The 25,115-nt window shown below is 42.3% G+C and overlaps 2 protein-coding genes across 5 annotated transcripts; both read right to left on the minus strand.

Annotated features, from left to right (window-relative positions):
* Window positions 1-68: 68 nt before the first annotated feature.
* On the minus strand, window positions 69-3,672 carry aqp9a (aquaporin 9a). Its single transcript, XM_057329860.1, has 6 exons — window positions 3,583-3,672; window positions 3,103-3,229; window positions 2,722-2,859; window positions 2,523-2,641; window positions 993-1,210; window positions 69-909 (listed from the first exon to the last, which is right to left on the minus strand). The coding sequence occupies exons 1-6, from the start codon at window positions 3,658-3,660 to the stop codon at window positions 708-710; spliced, it is 882 nt and encodes a 293-aa protein (XP_057185843.1). The 5' UTR covers window positions 3,661-3,672; the 3' UTR covers window positions 69-707.
* A 772-nt stretch (window positions 3,673-4,444) lies between these two features.
* On the minus strand, window positions 4,445-11,376 carry LOC130551859 (cingulin-like protein 1). 4 transcript variants are annotated; one of them, XM_057329836.1, is made up of 19 exons: window positions 11,272-11,376; window positions 10,149-10,905; window positions 9,697-9,791; window positions 9,119-9,215; window positions 8,829-8,936; window positions 8,628-8,746; window positions 8,337-8,472; window positions 8,046-8,255; window positions 7,762-7,968; window positions 7,569-7,673; window positions 7,334-7,486; window positions 7,089-7,259; window positions 6,689-6,832; window positions 6,442-6,531; window positions 6,246-6,329; window positions 6,029-6,153; window positions 5,837-5,945; window positions 5,609-5,772; window positions 4,445-4,781 (listed from the first exon to the last, which is right to left on the minus strand). In XM_057329836.1, exons 2-19 carry the CDS (start codon window positions 10,857-10,859, stop codon window positions 4,703-4,705), a joined length of 2,907 nt encoding a protein of 968 aa, XP_057185819.1. In that variant the 5' UTR covers window positions 10,860-10,905; window positions 11,272-11,376; the 3' UTR covers window positions 4,445-4,702. The 4 variants fall into 4 exon arrangements, with proteins under 4 accessions (XP_057185819.1, XP_057185818.1, XP_057185820.1 ...); XM_057329835.1 differs by having other exon boundaries at window positions 10,149-11,078; window positions 11,272-11,344; XM_057329837.1 differs by lacking the exon at window positions 11,272-11,376 and having other exon boundaries at window positions 7,206-7,259; window positions 10,149-11,253.
* Between the last annotated feature and the right edge of the window lie 13,739 nt (window positions 11,377-25,115).

Genomic DNA, 25,115 nt, shown 5'->3' on the forward strand with positions numbered 1-25,115 from the left:
GTTTTATAAAAGCAATAAGCCCCGCGAATTAGTGGGTTACAGTGCATTTTATAACAGCTAAGGGGATCTGTTATAACCCTATTGCTTTAATATACTGTATATATTTATGTTCAAAATGTTAAATAAAATTGGTTATATGGTAATGGCAGTTTGTTCCAATGGTGTTAACTATGGTAGGCGATTTGCTATCATGGCATTTTCCCAAAATTGCTACTAGGGTGCTCTAAAATACCAGCTGGTATTCTGTATAGAATTTATTATATGAACATGTGTGTGCATAATTTGTTTGGCCTTTGAGGGACACATCACCTGCCAGCTGTCCCCCCACTTTTAAAATGGCTGCTACACCCCGTCTCACACACGTGAAAGAAGACCTGTATGTAGGTTGTTATAATGACTGGATTACTTCCTTAATAAAATGCAAACAATGAAATATTTGTCGAGTTCCTTCATACAGAATATAATATGAATATAATCTTTGGTCATTGATCGTTTTGCTTACATTGTCATCTGGACAGATTTTCACCCATCATCAGTATGTTGTTCTGAGTTCAGTACAATAAAATAAAATAACCACAGAAAGTCATTCTGATGAACAAAAACACCATCTCGCTCTATATGGACTGCAAACGTGATGTTTGACTACTGAACCCAGAACATTTATTTGCATGAAAACCCGTTTCTTCTGTCAGTCTTCATCACTGAGTTTAGCTCATGTTGATCATCTCATATTTGTCCTTCAGGCTGATGTCATCCTCTTCATCCTCTTCTTCTTCTTCTGGTTCTTCGTGAGGTTTGTCCGTGTCTTTGGAGTGATGCAGCTCGATCAACAGGAAGTAGATCACGGCACCGACCACGCCCCCCACCAGCGGCCCGGCAACTGGAATCCACCACCAGTAACCTGCAGTGCTGAAGGATCACAACACATCACACGTGAGAAATCACATCTGACCGTGTTGGTACAGAGGATGTAAATCACAGAGGTGGTTTACCTGAACACCTCCGTCCCCCAGCCGGCCAGAGCGGTGAAGAGTCGCGGGCCCAGGTCTCGAGCGGGGTTCAGCGGGTAACCGCAGTTCAGCCCCATAGAAACGCTGATGCCCAGAAGAATCAGACCAATCGCCAGAGGCTCCACCCCTTTAGGAGCTCCGATATTGCCAACATCAGTGACGGCCAGAATACAGAGCACCAGCGTTCCTGTGCCAAACACCTGACACAGACAGACACCCTTCATCATCATGTGTTTACAGCAGCGGAGTAACAATCAACACCTTTAGGAAAATGTACCGTGCACAGCAAAATCGCCAGTGTTAAAAAAAGTCGAATTAACACTCACAGTGTATATACTGTGAGTATATATTTACTGTATTTACACTGTGAGTGTTAATTTGACATTTTCTAACACTGGCGATTTTGCTGTGTGGTTTTATTACAGTAAAAGTGTAGTAATCATGTTTGATTGCGGATTGAATGTGTTGAGAGATTGAGAGATGTCTTCAGAATAAATGATGGGAATTTTTCGCATTTACCATTTTTATTTACTGGCATTTAGCTGACGCGTTTATCCAAAGCGACTTACATTGCATTATACTAAACATTTGTTTCTGAGTATGTGGGATCCAACCCATGACCTTAGCTGACCACTGAGCTGCACTGTAAAACTTTGCTGTAATTTGGCAGCAGGTTTGCCAGTAACTTACTGTAGATGTAATGTACAATTTTGATTTAAGCATAAACTTACCTAGTTTATATATTTTTGTTTCAGAAAACAAGACTCAATATCTTGGGTCACTTTTCTTCTTATGTAAATGTATCGTAATTTAAGAAGTTTTAAATATTCTTACAGAAAACATGCTCTTACAAAAATGCTCAGAAGAATGTCATTTTTGGCGGTGTTGCTGTGCTAATGCCAGTCTCTTGCTCATTTTGAATCTCAAAAGTCAAAGTGTTTTAATTTTGATTAAAGTTATTGAAAACAGTATTAATTGTAAAGTATATGAAGTAGTCATTCAATCAACAGTAAGTTACTGGCAAAGCTAATGCAAAAACTACAGCAAAGTTTTACAGTGTTTACAAAGCCACAAAATACAGTCTTTTGCAGTAGCATGAAGATAAAACGACGTAGTAAAACTAGATATTGTAATGGTGAAAGATTCACTGTGTGGTGTTTATCGGCGAGTGAATTAGGTCACTGGGGTCAGACTGGATTTGGTGACTTTCTGGCTTTCAGACAATCAATGCGCATCCATTTCTAACAGAATGAAGGCAAAACATGAATCTGGGTTACTGTGATCTGTCCGCTCAAACACTACCTGTAAACCACCATGTTTTTACCGTACATATCACCATCTGATGTTCATCTGATCTTATTCCAAACCCCATCAACTCAACAAACTGTGTGTGTGTTTCTGTGAAAGCTCTCTCAGGTTGAATGTCTGTGTTAAGTTTGGAAGATCCTGTGGTTGTCTGTTTCAGATATCAACTGTGAGCTGCTGTACGGACCCGACTCATACTCCACCGACCTGATCCACGAATCCCCCCAGTACTGTCAGGTGTCTTCCAGGATAAGATGTGAAAATGTGCCCGGTGGCATTAATGCCCGTCACTGACAGGATTCCGTTCGTGAAGTCCATGAAAGCATCTGAAAAAAGCACACGATTCTCAAACCTCTGGAGGAACAGAAGGTCATCTCCATTATTTACTTGACTGGCGAAATTTCACCATAATAGAGCCCAAAGACCGCGGCCGCCCCTGCGAACGCTCCCAGAAACTGTGCCAGGACATAGACGGGAAACTTCCAGATCTTCAGCTTTCCCACAATCGCCATAGCCAGAGACACGGCCGGATTCAGATGACCGCCTGAGAAACAACACCACCATCATGAGCTCTCTTGACACACACACACACACACACACACACACACACGTGTTCGCACACATGCACACAGATCAATGGGTGTGTCAGTGTGTTGCTCTGGGCATCAGATGACCTCAGTGAGAGAACGTTTATTATCAATCAAATCAATCTGCCAGTCAAGAGCCGACAATCTGTGATTGTTATGTAATGTAAATGTTGTGCGTACAAAACAATAAATGTGTTTACCGGAGACGCCACCGGCCACATAAACTCCCATCATGAGTCCGGTGCTGAAGCCGATGTGAACGGTCAGAGGCTCGCCCAAAGAGTTTCTGCTCAACACCGTCTGAGCCACAGAACCACAACCCACCAACTGACCAAAACACACACACATCACAGTCTGAGCCACAACCCACAACTCTGACACACAATGCAAACAGTTATACATGATTGCTGTGAGTTTGCATTGAGACACATGTGAACAACATTTTTTAATGATAAAATAATAGTCAGGACATAAACATATAAACCTCTTTTAAAATTACAAATTGATTAAGTATTTCTGTAAAAACACATCTAGTCATTTTTGTGATTTACTGGGGTTTTTTTACATGAAAACATCCTACATGTCAAGAACATTGTATGAAAACAGAATGAGAGAGATTGCTTGTTATCGCACCTTTTGATTGAGTATGACTGAATAAAAGAAAAGAATGAGAATCTCACCACCAGCACAAACGTCCCCAGAAACTCGGCCAGGAACTCTTTAAAGATGTCGTGTTTGATAGCGCACTGATACTTCATGTTTCCTCGTGTCTGTGATGTTCACACACTGTGTGTCTGACTCCACATTCAACTACATTAAATCTCCACACACACACACACTCGCGCACACACACACACACACACGGCATCGATCCATCAGGCCCGTGTCATTACACACGCAGAGCTGCTCCATCACTGAACTCAATGTCACTTCCACATTCATGACATTTCACAATAAACTAGCACACTACATCTGTATTTACAGTACTTCAGCAATACGTCTGCTGTCAGTTAGTCATCTAGAAGACGTCTGTAAGATGTTTATGATTTAGAATGGATGTAAAACTGCTCTTTCTAAGATGTTTAGCAGATGTTTTAACACAGCAGATGTTTTCCAGATCTTTAGCAGACGTCTTACAGACGTACCTGTGCTAGCTGGGTCTCTGATAGCACACAATCATCTGGCAGACGTCTATTTGATGTCTGCATTTACATCTGCAAGACATAGTTTCTCATCTGTAATACGTCTCGAAGACGTCTGCTGTCAGATGTCACGTAGACGTCTAGAAGACGTCTGTAAGATGTTAAGGATTTAGAATGGATGTAAAACTGCTCTTTCTAAGATGTTTTCCAGATCTCCAGATCTTTAGCAGACGTACGAGTGCTAGCTGTGTCTGACACACTAAATGTTTTATTATTCATATGCATAAATATATATAATCAGTGAACTAAGTACTGCCAAAGTTTTTTTCTTTCATTGTAACGAGACAAAATAAAACAGCAAAATTAGATATAAACATATCAATCATATTTATTTTCACAGTAAGGTCAAAATGCACAAGAATAAAACGATTAAACAGAATATTAAAATCAGACATAGGCTACTGTATGAGCAGAGAGGAGACAGAACCGAGCTGTTCCGTCATGTGACCACTGGAGGGCAGATCACACGCATGCACGCACACACACACTTTACTCTGGTAAGTTTTACTGTAGTATCAAATTAAGTCAGATTAGGAATGATGCTCATGACAGAATGTTCATGAGTTAGACATCAGCGGTTGTTTGTGTGTTTAAGGTGTCAGTCTGAACTGACGGCTCTCTCATCATCATCTTCATCATCATCAGACGTCTGCAGTGTGTTAGGTCTCTTTTCCCGCCTGCAGACAAACGGAGAGTTCATGACACATGCATCCATCCCAACTAGTTTTTTCTGTTTGTACCGCAACTCTACTACACATGAAAGTATGCATGTACTGATAGTCTACTAGTTTAATACTTAGTAGCACATTTTTAGCTGATGAAAACACAGTTGATGTACAGTAGATAATAGATCATTTTTATACACCTAAACACAAGTCAAGTATACTCGGATTAGATCATTATTAAAAGATTTGTACAAACACAAGTATGTCAAATACACTTAGACTCCATTGTCACTATAAGTCAAGTATGATTAAAGTCCCAGTGAAATTCAAAATGACAAATCTGATTTTTTCATGAAATATTGCAGCGTTTATTGTAAAAAGTTTATCAATGTGGGTCATTGTCATTTTAAAATTCCTGTGGCCTCATAATCTTCAGTTAAAATCTGAAAATGCACTTCCATCTTAAATGAGGTATGTTAGACGGCTTGGGCGGAGCAGCCGTTAACTCCTCCCCTTCAACTGTCAGTCTGCTGCCAGTTCCATTTCAAAATGCAACGGCTGTTTTTATACATCCAATCAAATCGCAGAGAAAGCCACGCCCACTATTTTTCTCATTTGAAATTCCATTTCACTCGGAAATGCGTCAAATGCGACGCAACGTCCGGTTCACGGGGACTTGAAGTGTCTTTGGAAGTATAGTAGTGATAAGTAGGCTACATAAAGAGTGGACTGAAAGTCTATTTATTTCAGTTATTTCAGCACTTATAGCACATTGCATCGGGTGGTCAGTGTTGTGTTGTGAATGTGTTTCGTGATGTGGTTGTGTGTGATGATGTCACCTGATGTCCATGCGGAGAGCAGCGAGTTGCGTCTGCAGCTGCTCGTTCGTCTCCTGCTGCTCATCCGAGTCTCTCTGAAGTTTTCTCTTGCTGTTCTCCAGTCTCTGGATCTCCTCCTCGGCCTCGTCCAGCAGTCTCTTCAGACTCTTGAGACGCAGCAGGAGCTGAAATCACACCTTTAATATCTCAAGTCTGAATGAGAAGCGTATGTGTGTGTATGATCATCACCTGATCTCTCTGATCCTGAAGAGACAGACGCTCGTCCTCCTGAAGTAACCTCGTCTCCTTCATCTTACGCTCCAGTTTACGGTTCTGCTGATGTAAGTCACTGTTCTCTCTACACAACACAACACAACACACACATCAGCTTCTCTTGCGTGTTTTCATACGTTCATGGTGTATGTTCTGTTGGTCTGGTACTTTTGTTCTTGCAGAAGTTTCTCCTCCAGCTCGTGCATGTGCAGCTGTAGTTTGGAGAGCAGCGTGTCCTGTCCCGTCCGCTGACACGCTTCCAGCTGTGACATGCGGCACCGCAGATCTTTATTCTACAGGAAATCACAAAGACACAACACGCACTGATGTTGATCAGAGGTCAGTGTGTGTGTGTGTGTGTGTGTGTGTGTGTCTGTGTGAGCACCTGTCGCTCTAGACTGATCTTGTCACACTCCAGATCCTGTCGAGCAGCTCTCTCCTGAAGAAGATCTGATCTCACCTGCTCCGTCTGACACACAAACACACACTGACTGATTCAACATGAAAACACACACGCACATATGCACACACAGACTTGGAGAGTTTGTGGGGTGTGTGTTGTGTGTGTGTCGTTCGCCCACCTGCTCTCTCCCTCTCTCCAGTTTCTTCATGAGTAAATCTGAGCTGTTTTGTTCGTCTGTCAGACACTTCTCCAGCTCAAGCACCTTCACCTGAACACACAAACACACCATCAACACAACACAACACAACACAACACAACACAACACAACACAACACAACACAACAAACATTCATATCTAACAGCCACACAAACATCAAGGGTTTGATTGTGAGGAGACACACAACATTTGGTGCGCGTGTGTGTACCTCCATGAGTTTGATGTGTTTGTCTTCATGTGTGTGTCTGTTCTCTTCTAGTTGTTGAATTCTCTTCTGCAGCTGTTGTGTTCTCATTGTCGCTTCGTTCAGCTCAAACTCACATCGAGACAGTTTATCCTCCAACACACACCGCTGACAACACAAACACACACAACACACACAGTATGATGAAAGGGAAGTGACACTGCAGATGTGATGCAGTCAATCACAATAAACACACTGTGATACTGAAATACAGCCAGTGTGTTGAGTATGTGTGTGTCTGTAGTTGTGTGTGTGTGTAATTGAGTGCGTGTATCTGTAGTTTTGTGTGTGTGTGTGTCTGTAGTTGTGTGTGTGTGTGTGTGTGTGTGTGTGTGTAGTTAAGTGTGTGTGTGTGTCCTCAAACCTCTCTGTGGTTTTCCTGGGCAGTCTGTGTGTGTGTCTGTAGTTGAGTGTGTGTGTTGTGTAGTTGTGTATGTAGAGCGTTCAGTTCTCTCTGGTTGTTATCTCTGATTGTGTCCACCTCATTCTGCAAACGCTGTGTCTCTCGCTCTGCACTCACAACCACCGCACTCATCTAGAGAGAGAGAGAGAGAGTGAACTGTCAGGAGTGAACTGGTTGCTGCTGCTGATGATGATGATGTGTCTCACCTCCTCCTGCAGGCGCTCACACTCTCGGTTCTGGTTTGTCCTCTGCTCCTCTAACTCCCTCTTTCTCTCCTGAAGCTCCTCCATCTGTACGCTCTCCTCCTGAAGTCTCTCTTTCAGCTCACGATGAGCTCGATTCAGCTCGCTCCACTCACTCTGAGACACAGATGAGACGAAGATGAACAGATTGACAGACAGACTGGCAGACAGACAGACAGACAGAGAAGTAGACAGGCACCTGTGTGTCCTCCAGATGTCTCATGACAGCTCGGTTTGCTCCACACATGTTCTCCTCCTGCTGTCGGACGTCCATCAGCTCCACCTCCAGATTCTCTTTCTCCATCTAAACACACACACATGAACATTAAAACACACACCTTCTCTCTGTCTCTCTCTGTCTCTCTCTGTCTCTCTCTCTCTCTCTCTCTCACTGTCAGCCGCTCCACACGCTCCTCCAGGAGGTTCTTCTCTATGTCGTTCTGTTGTGTGATATCATTGAGGGTTGTGATCTGCTCCTCTAAAGCTCTGATGGTCTCCTGGAGTCCGGTTTGAGTCCGGCTCAGTTCTGAGATGCGAGTGTGATTGGCAGCTTTCTCCGCCGCCACCTCCAGAACCTTCCACCCCAGAACGTCCAAACTCTGCCGACAGACACACAGACGGTCACAGACCAATCAGAGGAACCACAGAGCGATGCTGTGAGCTGTGTGTTTCTTGCCTCTTTGGCCTCCTCGGTTGCTTGCAGGAGTTTCTGAACCTCTCGCTGATGCATCTCCTTCAGGATGTGCACGTCTCTGGCATGAGCAGACATCTCCACTAGCGCCCCCCGCAGGGCCGTGAGCTCTCTCTCTCTGAGGTGTAACACCTCGTCCTGCTCCTCGTGAAGATCCTGCAGAGCTCCAAACTCTGCACGTAACGCTGACAGATCCTGACGGACACAAACGCACCAGACACTGATGACGCTGACGGTTAGATGGAGCTGATCTGGGATCAGTGTTGTGTTGTGTACCTGCAGAAGTGTGTCTCTCTCAGCAGCCTCAGAACTCTTACTGCTGTCTAACTCATCGTGAATGTCCGACAACTGCTGCTGTAGAGCTCTCATATCAGCACGACACGCATCTCGAGATCTCCTCACCTGCAGCAGTCTACACACACACGCACGCACGCACATCACACACACACAGATTAACACACAAACACACACACACAAACAGATTAACACGCAAACACACACACAGAGACAGATTAACACACACACTCAAACACACACACACAGATGGTGATGTTGTGTTGGACTCACTGGTCCAGTGTGGTCTGCAGGTCTTTCTCCATGTCAGTGAGTTTGTGACGGAGCGTGAGCTGCTCGTGTTCACTCCTCTCGAGCACCTCCTGCAGTCTCTTCTGTTTCTCCTCATTGTTCTGTAGACACAGACACACATGAATAATAACAGCAGAACATCAGACACCAGTTCATCTGAACACTGATGTTGAGTCGTATCACCGTTGATTCTTGCTGGAGCTGCTGTTTTAATTGAGAGATCTGGCTCTCTAGCGCCGCCCTTCTGTCTTTAAGATCCTTCACCTCCTTACGAGGATCTGCCAACTCAAACTGATCACAAAGTGCATGAACATTATTGTCTGCTATTGTCATTCCATTGAAACTGTAAAATAAATAAAAAATGCAACATTTTTCAAATTTCATTGATGTATTTATTATGATATGAAATGGTGGTGAGTTTTAGGACGTGTGTCAAGAAGAAACCCATCACACGAGTCTGTTTGTGTTCTCACCTCCCTCAGCGTCTCTACTGTGCTGAACTTCAACATGTGGATCTTCTCAAACATCACGTCCACCCTGGGTCTGACAACGTCTTCACCGTCACTGGACCTGAAGGAAAGCAGCACACAGATACGCTGATGCAGCAGTCACACATGAAGAGTTCATTTGCAAAACAGATTACTCTGTTGTTTTAAATGTTTCTTATTGTGCATTCCAAGTAATCCATGATTTTATTCTGTATGATTTAAGGGTGATTAAACGATAACAGAATTTACTATTTTTAAACTATACTTCTTGGATGTTTTTTAACAATCACTTTACTTAACCACATGAATGACAGCGAGAGCTTTTCATGACCCATCCCAGAATTCCAGCTGAAATAACACAACACCACCGTCTGGATGTTCCGTGCTAACATCCTTCATTGCATTATAACACAACTCAAACCGTGTCAATACGATGGTACGCTGATATACTACTGAATGATCGCTATATTTAATCAACATCCCATAATATTCACACAGTACCTTCATTTACCAGTGGAAACGATGATAGTGCCAGTGTTCATGTCAAAGTGAAAACTTCTCACCCCTCTTTCAGGTAGCTCAACATCACTTGTTTAGCTGTTTTCTCATCGGGTGGATCTGGAAGCTCTTGCTGTCCTCTCAACAGATCAGGTGTGACCTAAAAACATCCAAACTGAACATCAGTGACCAATCAGAGCCTTCAAAAGATTGCATGAAAGCCAACCCAATTTAACCCAAATCAAACCCTTCACATTTACACGAGACTTGAAAAGTTCACAGTCACTTATTGATTCTCTGTTATTAGTATTAGAATGACAGTAAACTCATCACACAACATGAACCTTGTTATATTGGCTGATTTTCAGTGTAGTCAGTCTTTGTGTAGAGTTTGTTCTCTAATGCGTTTCAAAACCATTTTCATTAAATACAACTCGTTTGGCCTCCAAAACTAATTGATCGTTTCAAACATTTCAAAGGTCTGATTATTTAGTCACTTTGTATGAATGTTCTCTACCTGAGCTTCCCTTTCAATGCTCTTCTCTGCGCCTCTAACCTTTGACCTCTCAGTAAAGGCTGCAGATCTGACCCCTGTGACCTCCTGCTGTCTGACAGCAGCAGACGCATCAGTGGAGCTCTCGACTTCCATCTCAACGCCTGATGCCTTTCGATCTGTGACTGTGAATCTGGACTCGGCGCTTCTCTTGTCGTCCGGACTCATTCTGCTCCTGTGACCCAGTCGAGCGAGCCGAGGTGATTCTCTGAGCTCCAGATCATCGCCTGAAGCGGGTCTGCAGATGATATGAGATGTTCGACAGGGAATGTTCTCCACTTCCCTGTCCGCTCCCGGCAGAGGAATCCGAGCTCGCTTCACCATCACGGGCGAGGCGTTTACTGGGCTGCTCAACCAGACCCGACCGGACCGACTTGCTGTGTGGTACGGAAGACTCTGAATGTGTCTGAGAGTCTCGGGGCTCTTCCTCGGAGATGTAGAATCCGCTGGAGGAGTTTGGATCCTTGAAGCACTGCCGCTCATGTACGAGAGCAAACCCTGCTGCTGGTCTTCTGTCAGAAACACGTCAGGGTACTCGAGGACATTTTCCCCTTGAGCGCCGAGGACCACGCAAGGACAACCGTTGATCCCCTGGAGCTGCACCCGCACCCCGAACGATCCCGAATCATCCTTCTGAGCCGGGTCGAGCCGCTCGTCTCCGTGGTCCGACTCCATCTAGAGTCACTGAATGATCTCTCAGTGTTATCTCGCAGCTGTTTGTCTGTGTGTCAACAATAGCGCATGAGCTAGATTGACATCAGCGTGAGAAACAATAGTGTCATGGTTTATAACAGAGCCTTTTCTGTGAAGCTGCGTTGCAACAATGCAGAATTGTCTTTAAATGATGACAAGACCTCAAGACCTCATAACACGCTGTACAATCTGCCAGATCATCTAAAAACTCAAATCACATGAGAAATGAACGGGGTGTCCAACAGGACGTGATTGACAACCAGAGAAAAAACTACAGTGAGTTCTTCATATCTCCAATAAATGGATCACAGAATTATAGGACCATACCGAGTGAAACCATATTAAGCATTAAAAACAGATATGTTGCTTCTGAAGATGAAAGCAGTGATCTTACCGTTTCAGTAAAACCGTCTTCATATGAACTCACTGCGAGTCAGATCCACACACTGACCGTAACCCCTCCTCGCTCTGATTGGCCAAGACTCCACCAACATCACCACACCCCATCTCTCTAGAGACCCACCCACACCCTGAACACACACACGCTCCAGATGTGATGGATTAAAAACTCATTGATTTTGACTTACAACGAGTTTGAAATACGAACACTTTGGCAGATCATCTGGATTCTTTTCTTTCTATAACAGAAATAAGATGAACTGTATTAAAACGTAATCATTGATTATAAACAGAGATAAAAAAATCTTTCTATACTAACACATCTGATGATATAAATCAGAAGTATAGATGCTACAGAAGAGATGTTTACTGGTCTGAAGGGGACTTACAACAGATCTGAAAGAGGAAAGCAAACGTTGTAACGTGCTCACAGCAAAATCGCCAGTGTTAAAAAAGGTCAAATTAACACTCACAGTGTTTATATAATCCACACTGTGCTGAAATAGAGAATATTTCTGTATACTGCGCCTGCATGAGAAACAGTGAGACTGAAGGGAAAACACACATCATGTCTCTTGAACAGGTTTGTCAGGGTGTTGTGTGTATGCACGCACGCACGCACGCACGCACACACACACACGCACGCACGCACACACACACACGCACGCACGCACACACACGCACGCACACACACACACATTCACATCACATGCTGTTAGATCTGACACGGTCCACAACACACACTTCTATTGTTTTTATAGTGAGCTGATGACGCTTTCTGTCCCTTAAGCATAAAACAAAGCCTTTTATCGCATCATTTGATTGGCTCTGTAGCTGATCTCAGATTTGACCATCTTTGTGGGGACAGTTCATTTCATAAACTACAGTCACTTGTACTTTTCCAAGGTCGACATCAGCAGTTTACAAAGACCTTTTTATTTCTATAGTCATCACGAAGAGTTCAGAGTTAAGGATGACCGCTAAACATCACAGTTCAACAATATCGTCCCGTCTTCACAAGATGACAACAGAGCCACATTTGACCAACATTCAAACTCCGATTCAAGTTTGAAGATTGAAGTGAATTTAATGAACTTTTATTCTCATCCAAAGCAGTAAAGAGCTGTAAAACGTGTACATTTCACCCTTTAGCAGTCTACTACTTGGTTTGTCTACAGTGCATCCATAAACTACAGAGTTTTGATGTGTTCTTTCCATCACTGTAAACAGTGGTAACTCACTGATCTAGAAGAGTCATGGACACAGTGTGTACGTGTGTACGATTCAACAACTTCATGTAGCAGTGCTGTAGTCTCGGACTCGGTCATTGGACTCTCCGATGATTTTTTTCTCCTTCCAAAGCATTTATGTTTGCTTTAGTTGGACTCTTGACTTTCATTAAGTTAACTCTCTTTCCTCTTGGAGTGGAAACTGCAATGCATGCTGGGAATGAGTTTCGTACCATGATGTTACCCAGTATGCTTTGCAGCAAGAAGCATTTCTTTTGTTGATTGTCACTATTGTTGAGCTTCATTCACTGATTCTTCATGTCTGATTGATTCACAGATTTAAAGTTTTATTTTCTGTCAATTCAAAGTATAATGCGCCACACCACTGCTTTAATCTCACACTGAGTATCACACAATACTCATAAATCAATAACACAATGCACTCATGAGCAATTTTTTCGGCAACTGCACAAAGACTATCATTATCACCTGATCCCAATGGATCTTAGTTTTCTTTGCCTCAACAATTGTATTTTAGCACACTGGTCTAACAGACAATCAAAACCTCACGTTAAACCTCACATGCTCCATTAGCAGCCCACAATGGGATTGTTACACTACAATAAAAAGACTGAAAATCTGAAGTTGCACTTCGGCTTTATGACTTTGTGACTTTATGTGAAAATTGCTTTACCTAAAGTAAATAAAATGACCTCATTTGATCATTACAAATAAAGTAAGTGGTCTTGAAGAGGATTCTTTTCTCTGTCTTGACCGTCTCATTTGGACTCGGTCTTGACTAGTCCTGGTCTTGGACTCGACAAAGGTGGACTTGACTACTACAGCCCCGCACACATGTACTGTAAACATAATGCATATGTAAAACCAACAACAACAATACACGGCTAACCACGTCATCATTTCGACAAGAACACATATGTTGTGGCGCCGAGGTAAACACCTTGTTGGTTCCATAGATATATATGAAGAGTTTGGTTCCAAAATGAGATAACTCAAACATCATCATTTTTTTAATCATGTTTTTATTGTGTTAGTAGCTGTATTTTTGTAGTTATTACGGCTTAAATCAAAACAAACCAACTGCAGTTTGATTGATATTAACTGGAATGCACAATAAAAAAATCATGATTTTTGAACAATTTAAAAAACGGAATTATCTCATTTTGGAAGCAAACTCTTCATAAACAGTGTATGGCTGGTTCTCTCCTGCGCAGAATCAATAACATGTCACTAACTATACTGCCATCTATAGTGGCTGTCCGCGAATAACAGACAGAAAGAGCATACGTCACAAAAGAAAGAATATCCATGTCCATGCTTGTCAAGCGCGAATTTCTCACGTTTGTTTTTTGTAGTCCACCCGTTGAAATCGGTTATTGTATTTTATAGAAGGAACGCTGACCGCGGATCTGTTCACCTGTATGTGCTTCGTGTTCTCTTCAGATCCGTGGGCGTGGCTTGTTGGTTTTGACTAAATCCTTGATGTTTCAAGTCTTACGAAACTAACCTAACAAGTTCCATTTTTTTCAATTTAGGTGTGCTTGATTGGCATGACAAAGTGTACATTGATATTGCCAAAGCATTTGCAGCGGGGCTGCGTACGAATAGTGCAATATGTATACAAACGAAAAGAAAGATAATTATAGTAATAAAATTAAATAAAGTGTTTATATATGTAGTGCAACTTAAAGTGGTTTATAATATATGTAAATATATAAAAACAGACAGCTAACACACAGCATCCTTGTGTTCTCCTAACACACACGCCACTTTCTCATCCTCTGACACACTTTCAGACGTCTGGTGTACAGACTTGATTTTTCCATCAAACATTGTCCGTATGTGTGTGTGTTTTGTGCATTGTGTTAGGAAGTGGAGTTGTGTTGAGGTCAGTGTGGACACAGTCTCTGGTCCTGTGGCAGCCGTGTGTGTGTGTGTGTGTGTCTGCCCGTCTCTATAGTGAGTCTGATCTTAGTTTTTCATCGGTCACTGTGTCCAGACTGGATTCTCTCTTTAGGGCCAAATAACATTGACTTTGACGTTTTCTTTGGCTTTCCCAGTGAGTGATAGAGTTTTGTCTCATGTGTGTTGTGGCTCTCAATTGGATGTTTTTCCCATGTAGTAAAATCTTGATTTGGATTTGTCAGTGGACCCCACACTTCTAACCTAACTCTAACCATCTAAAGTAAACCATAGACATAAATATATAATTAGACGCCGCATTGGCCGCTGCTGCGATAGGCAACGGCGCCGCCATATTGGTGAGGGCAACAGTGCACTAAAAGCCCACTGAACCAGTGGCGATCGGTGCCTCCTCTTCAGGGGAAGCAGGAATTCAAAATACGTGTTCAGCGCTTCACGTGAACCCATGTGCATCACGCATCATGTCAAAATACATGCCTGCTGCAGACGCGTGGAAAGGGTTCATGATAAAAGAGACGCTCGCGTTCAGAAGACACTGCAAGAAGTGCGTTAACACTTAACTCTAATTACACATGAGACTAAGCGAGTATCTAGCAAACACTGACGCGAGCATCTCTTTTATAGAGTACAACTTTATCATGTCTCTAGTTGCTTCGTGTCTCGATTAGCTCCTTTAAAATGAATGGTTGTCATGAGGAAATGTGAAATCCATTATTTGTGGCTGTTATTCGTGAGAATCCACAAGATGGCACCATGTTCAGTGATGTGTTGTAGACAAGACAAGCACCAGAATAAATGACCACGTTGCAGTAGTCGAGAATAAAACAGACATGTAGTTTAGAGATTGTTTCTGAGATTTATTTGAATCATCGAACAAAACACCCAAGTTAATATAGTTTAATGTACGTGTTATATAAAAACGAATGTTTTTCACTGTGGAAATGGCTTTATCTGTAGTAATTTTAGACGATAAAAAGATAAAAGATGTTCTTTTATTTATCCGGTAAACCCGTTACAGCAGTCAAACGTGATGTATGTGATATAGTAAATCAAATAACACCGCAGTTCATTGTATGAAATAGCAGTATAGTAAAGACGAATTGTTCTTGTTCTTATTGAATCTTGTTGTTAAATTAGTACATATTTACATATATGAATAACCCTTTGAAGCATACTGCATGTATACACTGCGAAAATAGCATGTATTTCACCAATATTGCAGAATAGTCAGCAAGCTGACTAGTAAAACTATACAGTAAGATGTACGGTTGAAAACTATTACCATATAACATTTTCCCAAGACACACACAAGCATGAATCTGGCGTCCTCCATTCTTTCCGACAACAAAGCACATGAACACAACCAGCTCGGAATAATGACATCAGAAGTGGGAATTATCAATTTTCCGAGAGCACGTTTGATTGGCCGTTAAAAGATCACGTTTGACGTGATGCTTAATGGCGGCTAAATCTGAGCTCAAAGATACCACAACAATACAACAATAACATCAAACAACACATTTTGTACGAAATGCTGCATATCATGTGTTGTGTCAGTCTGTGAAAGTAATAAAAAACGTTAATGTTATAGACTTGAAATATATATAAAGTATGCTGTCAAGGATTGGAAATAAAATAGCGCCTGGAGAAAACGTATTTCTTTTGAATCATGTCGGGGAATGGTAAAAGGAATATTATTGTTTTCACAAGATATAGATTATTTACGATAACGTGTCTTTAAATTTTTTTTTATTGTTGTTTGTTTATTTATTTGTTGTTCTATCTTTGGCCGCCGTGCAGTACAAAATACAAAATAGTACCGTGGTATCACATGGTAATATAATGGTAGATTATTGGTTGTTAGTGCATGGTAAATGTGTATTTGTGAATGTAATTTCTGTTTGTAATATCACCTCTGTCGTGTGTTTGTGTTGGTCACGTATATTGATGACGACAATATAATAATAATAATAATAATAATAGAGCATTGTCAGTTATCTCTTTCGGTCTGTAACTGGTTATATTTGATGGCTTCTAGTGATAATTTGACTATTTAAACTTTATTACAGTTCGTCAGTGTCATTTACTTGTGTGTAAATGATTGTCCAGTGCACTGTGGATATAATCACGTGACACAGTTCTCAGCGCTGGTCAGAATGGGCCAATCACAGATGTCTTGTGGTAAATCATGTAAAAGTCACGGAATCGGATATGTACTCTTATTGGTACAGTATGTCTGATATGAATGAATGTTATAATTGTTATGTGTTATGTTTTTTAAGCAAATAAAAGTAAACAGATATATGTGCGCATGCAGTAGCGGTGTTTGACCGCCAAGTGGCAGAATACAATAGAGTATAATAGAGTTTATGCGTCTGGTTTATGTTTTTTTCTGCACATAACGTTCTGGTCAATAAGTCCACATTGAAAATCTAAATTGAGTTTTTTTTAACATTCACCTGTATGCAAAACTTCAGTTTCATTGAGAAATTGTGTGCAGTAGACCATAAAGGAACAGGATGATGTGATCTGTTTTAAGCGTCACACAGAATCAAGTGAAGAAGTCCATGCGTACACAATCTGGACACAATCTTGTGCTTCAGGAGATGTTCACAGTGTTCCCGTTGACTCAGGACACCTGTTTGAGTCCATTAGAGGATGTGTCATATACACATCTGTCAGTGTGTGTGTGATGTGTGTGCTGTAATGTTCACTGCACCAGAGGAGCTTTTCGTGTATATCTTAGAAACAAATAATTACACGACCGCATCTGCGCAGAAACTGACTTCATTAATCATGTTAGGAGTGTAAAAGAGATCCTGCTGATGGGAAGTTGGCTTCAGACGAGACCCCAGGTGCATCTGTGATGTCATTTCCTTTTTTTTTAAACGAGCACCTGGGATGGATTTCATTGGAGTTGTTTCTTTGAGAGCGCATATTAAAAACAGTCAGAACCGAACCGAAGTTGAAACCGTGTATATGTTTCAGTGGTGTTATTATTTTTAATGTGACACAGGCTTAAATTCCTTCACGTGACCAACACTTGCAGTGATGCTGCACAAACCAAGACGCTGTAATTCTCACCGTAACACACAGGGGGCAGCAGTGAGTTTGAAGAAAAAACACTATAAAACTGGACTCGTAGCGGGTTTTGCAAGTGTGTTCGGGTCTGGATGGCCTTATTCATCAAGAAACTGGCTTGTTTGATGTTGCCAAAGGAATATAACGTCATCAACCAAAAGATTTCATCTTTCTTGTAAGTGTTTGGCTAATTCTGAGTCTGTTTAGTTTCAAAGGTCTGTGCCAGTGAGCTCTTAACAGCGGTTGTGTGTTAGTGAACACATGGCATTGCTTTGAACTCTGACCCTGACATTTCACAGTCCCTTTGTTTCGTTTATTTGATATGAACAGCGTAATGAAGAGAAGGTCACTGTCAGATGTGCTGAACATTCACGTCTTATTAGTGACTCGAGTTCAATCTGTACCTTCACCCGTAAGAAACGATCTGCGCAGACTGATCCTAAATCAGATTTAAAGGCCACTTTCCCAGCAATGGCACGGCTGATGCGATTGTGTGGGAGTCAAACCTGAGCCTGTGACCCCCGGTTAGAGTCAAATCCCTCCCTGCAGCGCCGGCCAATCATCAACCTCGTACCCATCATGACCCGTGACACGTGCGGTGTGGGTACTTTGTGTTTCTGGCTGTGAACGAGAATGAAGACGTTGAGTTTTCTTCGGCCTGTTGAAGGGACGTGCAGTTAGAATTGCAATAGACCGATAGCGTGTCAATCTGTGTTTTTATGCCGTCCAGGTTTTCACTCTCTCGGATGAACAAACACAAGCTGCCGGCTTTAGATGTTTGAAAAGAAGACACACACTGGTTCTTGATTTCTCTGCAGCTAAATAAATACCCACGAGCCACCGGGCCGGCTACATTCAGCTTTGTGAAAGACTTCAAAGAGAGTGTTTAGGTTACGGCACAAAGGGGAAGTCAGGAAAAACCCGGTGATTTACATTTGTGTGAGTTGGGTTTGTTCCTGTGAGCCAGTGTGGACCTGCGCCGTCTGTCAGGTGTTTTCATCATACACATCTCATCTGAACACGACACATGGGCCAAGCGTTGTGTGTTTTTCTGCCTCACTGTAGACTCCTGAATGTAGGACTGACATGATGTTTTGCGAACAAACAGATTTATTTCTTGTATATTTGAATGAGTGTTTCGTTTCTAGAAAGAACGACACGCCTCCTCGTGTGCTGCTGTTGTTAACAGTAGGGCTGTCACTTTTGGCTGACGGTTAATTGTCTATGAAATATTTGCGATTATGGCGATCAATAGTCTGTTTTAAGGCTTTGACAAAAGTATTAATGACAATTCCTTTATTCTAATTGCGATGAGAGGATTATTTTTATATTTTTTATAATTGTGAGAGCCCTAGTTAATAGCACTGAAGTGAAGTCATCCTGACGTTCCCTCTGAAGTGGCAGAATTCCGCTGAAGTCGTGATGATTGAGTCGTATCCGTATGGAATGTCAGGATTCTGTGATTCCCAGAGGAGGTGGAGGGGGAAAGCGTGAGAACGACATTCCCACCGAGAGGAAGGCTCTGGGCAGTGAGGTAAGCAGACGTCCCGCCGTGTAGAAAACTCATTTAGTGCTGTAAACACACACACACACACACACACACACACACACACACACACACACACACACACACACACACACACACACACACACACACACACACACACACACACACACACACACACACACACACACACACACACACACACACACACACACACACACACTCAGACAGACAGGCACGCACGCACACGCGCACACACACACACATGTTGGGTTTCCATGTTTTATGGGGACATTCCATAGACGCAATGGTGTTTATACTGTACAAACTGTATCTCATATTCCCTACCCCTACCCCTAACACTCACACACAACTGTCTGCTCTTTTACATTTTCACAAAAGTTCATTCTGTATGATTTATAAGCTTGTTTCCTCATGGGGACCAAAACATGTCCCCACAAGGACAAGGGTTTTGGATATTGCCATCGTTGTGTAGCCGTAGGGTTTACCAGGTACACACACGCACGCACACACAGGTATAAAAGTACAGTTACAGGTGCATCAACATTATATTTGTGGTAATGAATTGAATGTATTCTGAACTTGATACGAAACAATAAACATTGTGTGTAGAAAGCCTGATTCCATTAGTCTATCACATTTATATCAGAGATTGTATCTTTGATTCATAAGATCACTTCTCATGTTTATCTTTGAGCTTTCGTGAGAAATATGATGATCAGCACATTTGCAATCGGTACGTTGGCTGTAATTCTGTCTGGTTTTGAGCTGTCAGAGCGTTTGTGTTTCATGTTGGGAGTCGAGCGTGTAAAACACACGTCCCTGTAATCTGTGTGTTTCCGGCCGGTGCTGGGATGTTTGCCTGTACACCAGCGTTCTTACAGAACCCAATGTTCTTCACGAGTACTCTTCAATTACTGAACACAGCAATCTTTCAACCTTTAAAGCATTCCACCTGATCGTTTGGATGCTTAGTGATCTCCGAGCTTTCACGTGGAACATTGAACGCTTGTAGATAATATGAGTGCGAGTTCCCATCATGACACCAGCTGCTAAACAGAGATATCATCAAATGTACGAAATGAATATTTGCTCATGATGGTGTTGTGAATCATGTGGATTGTGAGATTTGAATTTCAGTTTAATTCTTCACATTTTGCTCAAAATATTGTAATAGTTCTTTGATCTGAGTATCTAACACCCCTAGACAAAATAAACTCTTGGTTATGAAACCGTGACGAGCATGTAAATTCATGTTGGTGAAGGCATGTTTGTTCATCAGGACAGAAGAGGAAGTGTGCGCTGATCTTCTCCTGACCTCATGGACTGTCGATGAGACGCAGACGACTCGAGGAAGACCGAGAGGAGATAAGACGAGTCTCCAGACGGATCCTCCGGGCTGATGGTTTAACAGTGTTTAGATGGTATCGCACACACACCTCAGGCCTTCACCGCTGACCTCTGACAAAACTATTGGTTGGGATTGAGGTGGACCTCAACGGTTTACATCTTTGTCAGATATTGTCAAGCTACCATTGTACTGAAGTGTTTTTAGACACGCCGCTGCCTTTTGTCTCCACAGTACCGTTCCTTGAAGTAGCATATGAATATTATATGGTACATCACGTAATCCCTGTGTCGAATATTTTATTCATTTAGTACTATCGCTTACACTCAAGTATCATGTATGTATTAATAATAAAGAAATGATGGATCTGTCATCGTTTATTCATCCTCGTGTGTTTGTAAATCTATGTGTCTCTTCTTAAGTGGAACAGAAAAGAAGATATTTTGAGAAATGTCTCCGTGGTTTCAGATTATCAACGTTCTTCAAAATTAGTTTGTGTTCTGCAGCAGAAAGAAACTCATACTGACGTGAACGTGAGCGAGTAAATGATGGCAGATTTTTAATTTTTCCCTTTGAAACCATCACAGAACTTTGTTGTAAATACAGAAACATTGTGGTTTTGTCTGATGGAGATGACGTGTTGTTAAATGATTGTGTGTGCGTGTGACTCAGTGTAAATATGAGATTTGATAGCATTGACCTCTCTGTTCTTCTGCTCTTCCAGTTTAACACTCGTGCTACAAAGTGAAGTAATTGACCTCTGACCTCAGCCTGCGAGCCTAAGAGAGGTCATGTGCTAATGACACCTTTTACAACATCAATAGAAACTACACACTGACCTCCAGACATGACGGCATGCTTGGCCTGCAGCGCGCGCACACACACACACACATGCGCACACAGTACACACACACATATACACACATATGCACGCATGCGCTCACACACACTATAGGCAGCAGTTTTAGACATCATAATCCTGGATTAATTTTAAGTGTGTGTATCCTTCACAACGATGTCAGTCTATAGGCACTAGTTGTGAACGTGTGTGTTATGTATGTACAGTGTGTTGGTTGTTTAGCTGCCCGTGTAGACATCAAGACACAATAAAACTCTTTTTTCATCAATGGAATAAGTGAAGTAATGTCATGTGGAAATAACGGGAATGTCCATGCATTCTTGATCATGTTTATATTGTGTTAAAGAAGCACAGATTACCATAACTGTCTTTCTCTTTGTTCTTTGTTTAGTGTTTCATGACTTCATTCAGCGGTGGGACTGATAAAGTCTCTCAGCTCTCACACATCTTGAGATCCGGCGCTCTGGAGACGCAGTGATGTCTGACGTGAACACTGCAGGTACACGCCAGCGTTTCAATAAAAACTCATCAAGTCTTTGTGTACGCTGAGATGAAACGCCGTCTTTGTGTGTAGTGGTTTGTGTTGTGTGCGTGTGATTCTTGTGTAAATACAGTTGTACTGCATTAAAAAAGTCTATTTGAACATCAAACTGCCTCAATCTAAGCTGCTGGTGTATTAGAATCCTCTCACGTGTGTTGTGTCTGTGCAGTCGTGTAGCTGAAGTCTGCTGTTAAAGCGCTTGGTTTGTTGTGTCTGTGGAAGCTTTTGTCTCTCGTCTTCTTTCAGATGACACTGAACGTCAGTGGGGAAGCTCTTGTTTCACAGAACTCGTGACAATAATCCACAGCTCATTCAGAAAGAGAAATTCTTTGATTGTTGAATGTGGTGATGAATGAAAGCACCGAGGCTGAAGTTAAATCTCTTCTTCAATACACTGACGTCAGATGTCAAAAGATTGACTTTAAGAAGCTCATTACTTTATTTCACTTCATGTTTTTCTATCAAGTAATTAAAGGCGATGTTCTTTTGCATCATTAAATAATATGTGGACAGGATGTTGAAAAAGTGCGAAAACACAATGTTACCGGTTGTCTATTGTTTTTGGGGTAATATTCTGGTTTAACTGGAACACACGTAAACACGAGTTTCCCAGTCAGACATTTGACATGAATGTTCAAGAGCAGATAATGTATGACGGCACACTATATTTATTATATGATAATGGACTGTGTGATGGTGTGCATTGTTTTTTATTATATACAATTCACTCTTCCCTCATAGTTCCCTCATAAAACACTCACACATTCCAGTGAGGTGAAGCTGGAGTGCAAACGAGTTGAGAAGAGGAAGTCGTGAGATGATTTATTTCAGGATTAGAGGATTTAAAGAGTGCCGGGATGCTTAACAGATATTGATCTCTGTCCTGCTGGGCGACAACAGGTCTCATCTCATCTTTGTCTCGGATTTCTTCTTCATTTCATGAGCTCTCGTCTGTAGTTCTGGACTGATGATGTCTTTCTGAAATGTGTCAAATAGATTTAGGCGAGCTGTCCAGACCGCGCGTGTCTCCCCCCGTCCCAATCTGAGATGTCCCGGCGGTCTCCTGTTTCAACAGTTGGTTTGAAGTCCTTCACCTGCGAATGGAAATCTTGTCATTATTTTCTCATCTTCATTCAGACGGTGGCGGCTCATGTTGTTGTACGAGCACCGTGTAGTGTTTTCAAGACGATGTCTCGCAGATTTGACACAACCAAAGGGAAGCAAACACACTGTAGAATATCTGCAGGAGAAAGAAAGTCATCAGGTGACGCTGAAGGAATCTTTAAGAGCGCACACGCGGCGAGATGGTCTCGGCCTGTCTTTTTTAATTCTCCTTCCGTCCTGACGTCACGGGGTTTTTGCAGTCCTGGGAAGCCGAGCGTGAGAGCGAGTTTCTCCAGGTCATTAAGAAGCGCACTGAAAAGAGTCGGAGATAAACCAGCCGGCGGACGCTGTAAGCCCCCAATAAAGACGGCTCTGTGGAGGGCCGAGCTGGACTCTGAGGCCGGGATTAAAGGCGCTCTGAAAGGAAGAAAAAGTCAATAGAACCACACCGAAATATGAAGTGAAAGAGGTGCGAGGCGACGGGGGGCTCGCAGGGATGAATGGAGAAACTTATCAGCATTCTGAGCGCGTCTGCGGGGACGCATCTTCACTCCTCCGCTGGAGTCTCGCCAGTCGTGCACTTCACATGGTTACGTGATGAACGCGAGCTGAAGGGGGCGCTGGAGGGTGGAAAGATTCATGGCACATGTATGGACGATATTCAGTGTTGTGTGTGTCTTTGCAACGTCCTGTGGGATTGTGTAGATAAGATCAACTCCGGCCATTACAGTCCTGCTATCTGCGGGAAGAGAGGGTCTCCTGAGGGTCCGGATACAACACTAATCCTTTTATTACACCTACCTGATAAAGGCACATAAGGGATCGTTTTGGAAAGACGCACACAGAATTCCTGACATTTTAACAGGCAAATGACACGAGATTTCATTAAGATCGAGATCATTCGAGTTCATCCACGGCTTTCTCTAAAGAACATCATTTCATTTCTAGTCTTGTTAAAATCACGTTCAAGATCAGACTCGTGTAGATCTATTACCCCAGTTTCAGACAGTTATCAACCGATCTCACCTCCGCGCGTGTTTGTGTGTGTATGTGTCATCGTTCAGGATTTCCTCACCGAAGAATTGCGGGCTAATTAGATCATCCTGCGCTGAATCCGAATCCATTTCCGAGCGGGCCGTGCCGTGGCGTTTTCTAATGTGAGCCACATTGAGACCCGTCATCCACAGCAGTAATTCAGGCCAGATGTCACGACCCATCAGGTGGCCCGAGAGCTTCCATGTGCGGGGGGAAAGCGGGCGACTCGTGCGTTCTGTGTGGCCACCGAGGGTCCCGTGGGGTTTAAACAGAAATGTGTCACGGGCTCATGGAAAGACAATACTATATTCTAATGATTGTGTCGTGTCTTGTGTAATGTTTAAGTTGATTTTCAATGCATTTTGCAGCACAACAGCACATTAAATCAAGCTGGAAATGCTGGAAGGGATTCATATGTTTGTGTTTCTGGCGTAATGCTCAGTTTGTTTTGCACATTAAAGGGAAACTTCACCCAAAAATGAAAATTCTGTCATCATTTCCTCACCTTCGAGTTGGTCCAAATCTGTATAAATGTCTTTGTTCTGATGAACACAGAGAAAGATATTTGGAAGAATGCGTATAACCAGACAGATTTCTCCCCCCAATTACTCCCATAGTAGGAAAAATGACTTTATCATTTTGTTTGTTCTGTTGAACACAAAAGAAGATATTTTGAAGAATGTAGGACAGCAAACAGTTCTGGGGCACTTTTGACTGCCATTGTATTTTTCCCTACTATGGGAGTCAATGGGTGTTGAGATCTGTCTGGTCACAAGCATTCTTCCAAATATCTTCTCTGTGTTCATCAGAACAAAGACATTTATACACATTTGGAACAACTCGAGGGCGAGGAAATGATGACAGAATTTTCATTTTTGGGTGAAATGTTTCCGGGCCTGAATGTTTTGTCGGTGGTCTGAAGGAAGCTGTCACCCGTCACCTCCACTAACCTCCAACAACATCCCATGAATCACCACATTCACCAGACACAGGTCAGTCAACATAACGCACAACATTCAGATGAATTCTTATCAGTGTTGGGCAAGTTACTCTGCAAAAGTAATTCATTACTAGTTACTAATTACATATTCAATAGTGTAATTAGATTACTGTACAAATTACTCTCTCCAAAAGGTATTTTATTACTTTTTATATCCTACATCAACCTTGATT

This window comes from Triplophysa rosa, linkage group LG3, assembly GCF_024868665.1.
Source record: "Triplophysa rosa linkage group LG3, Trosa_1v2, whole genome shotgun sequence".
Lineage (NCBI taxonomy): Eukaryota > Metazoa > Chordata > Actinopteri > Cypriniformes > Nemacheilidae > Triplophysa > Triplophysa rosa.

Bases quoted from the DNA above. Each gene is read 5' to 3' on its own strand.
- aqp9a (XM_057329860.1), bottom strand. From the start codon at position 3,660: ATGAAGTATCAGTGCGCTATCAAACACGACATCTTTAAAGAGTTCCTG. The intron at 1,211-2,522 runs GTCGGTGGAGTA...TGTCTGTGTCAG, and splicing joins TGGGGGGATTCGTGGATCAG to GTGTTTGGCACAGGAACGCT. The intron at 910-992 runs GTAAACCACCTC...GTGATCCTTCAG, and splicing joins TGGGGGACGGAGGTGTTCAG to CACTGCAGGTTACTGGTGGT.
- LOC130551859 (XM_057329836.1), bottom strand. From the start codon at position 10,859: ATGGAGTCGGACCACGGAGACGAGCGGCTCGACCCGGCTCAGAAGGAT. The intron at 9,216-9,696 runs GTGAGAAGTTTT...GCTTTCCTTCAG, and splicing joins TTGAGCTACCTGAAAGAGGG to GTCCAGTGACGGTGAAGACG. The intron at 8,937-9,118 runs GTGAGAACACAA...CTTTGTGATCAG, and splicing joins CAGTAGAGACGCTGAGGGAG to TTTGAGTTGGCAGATCCTCG.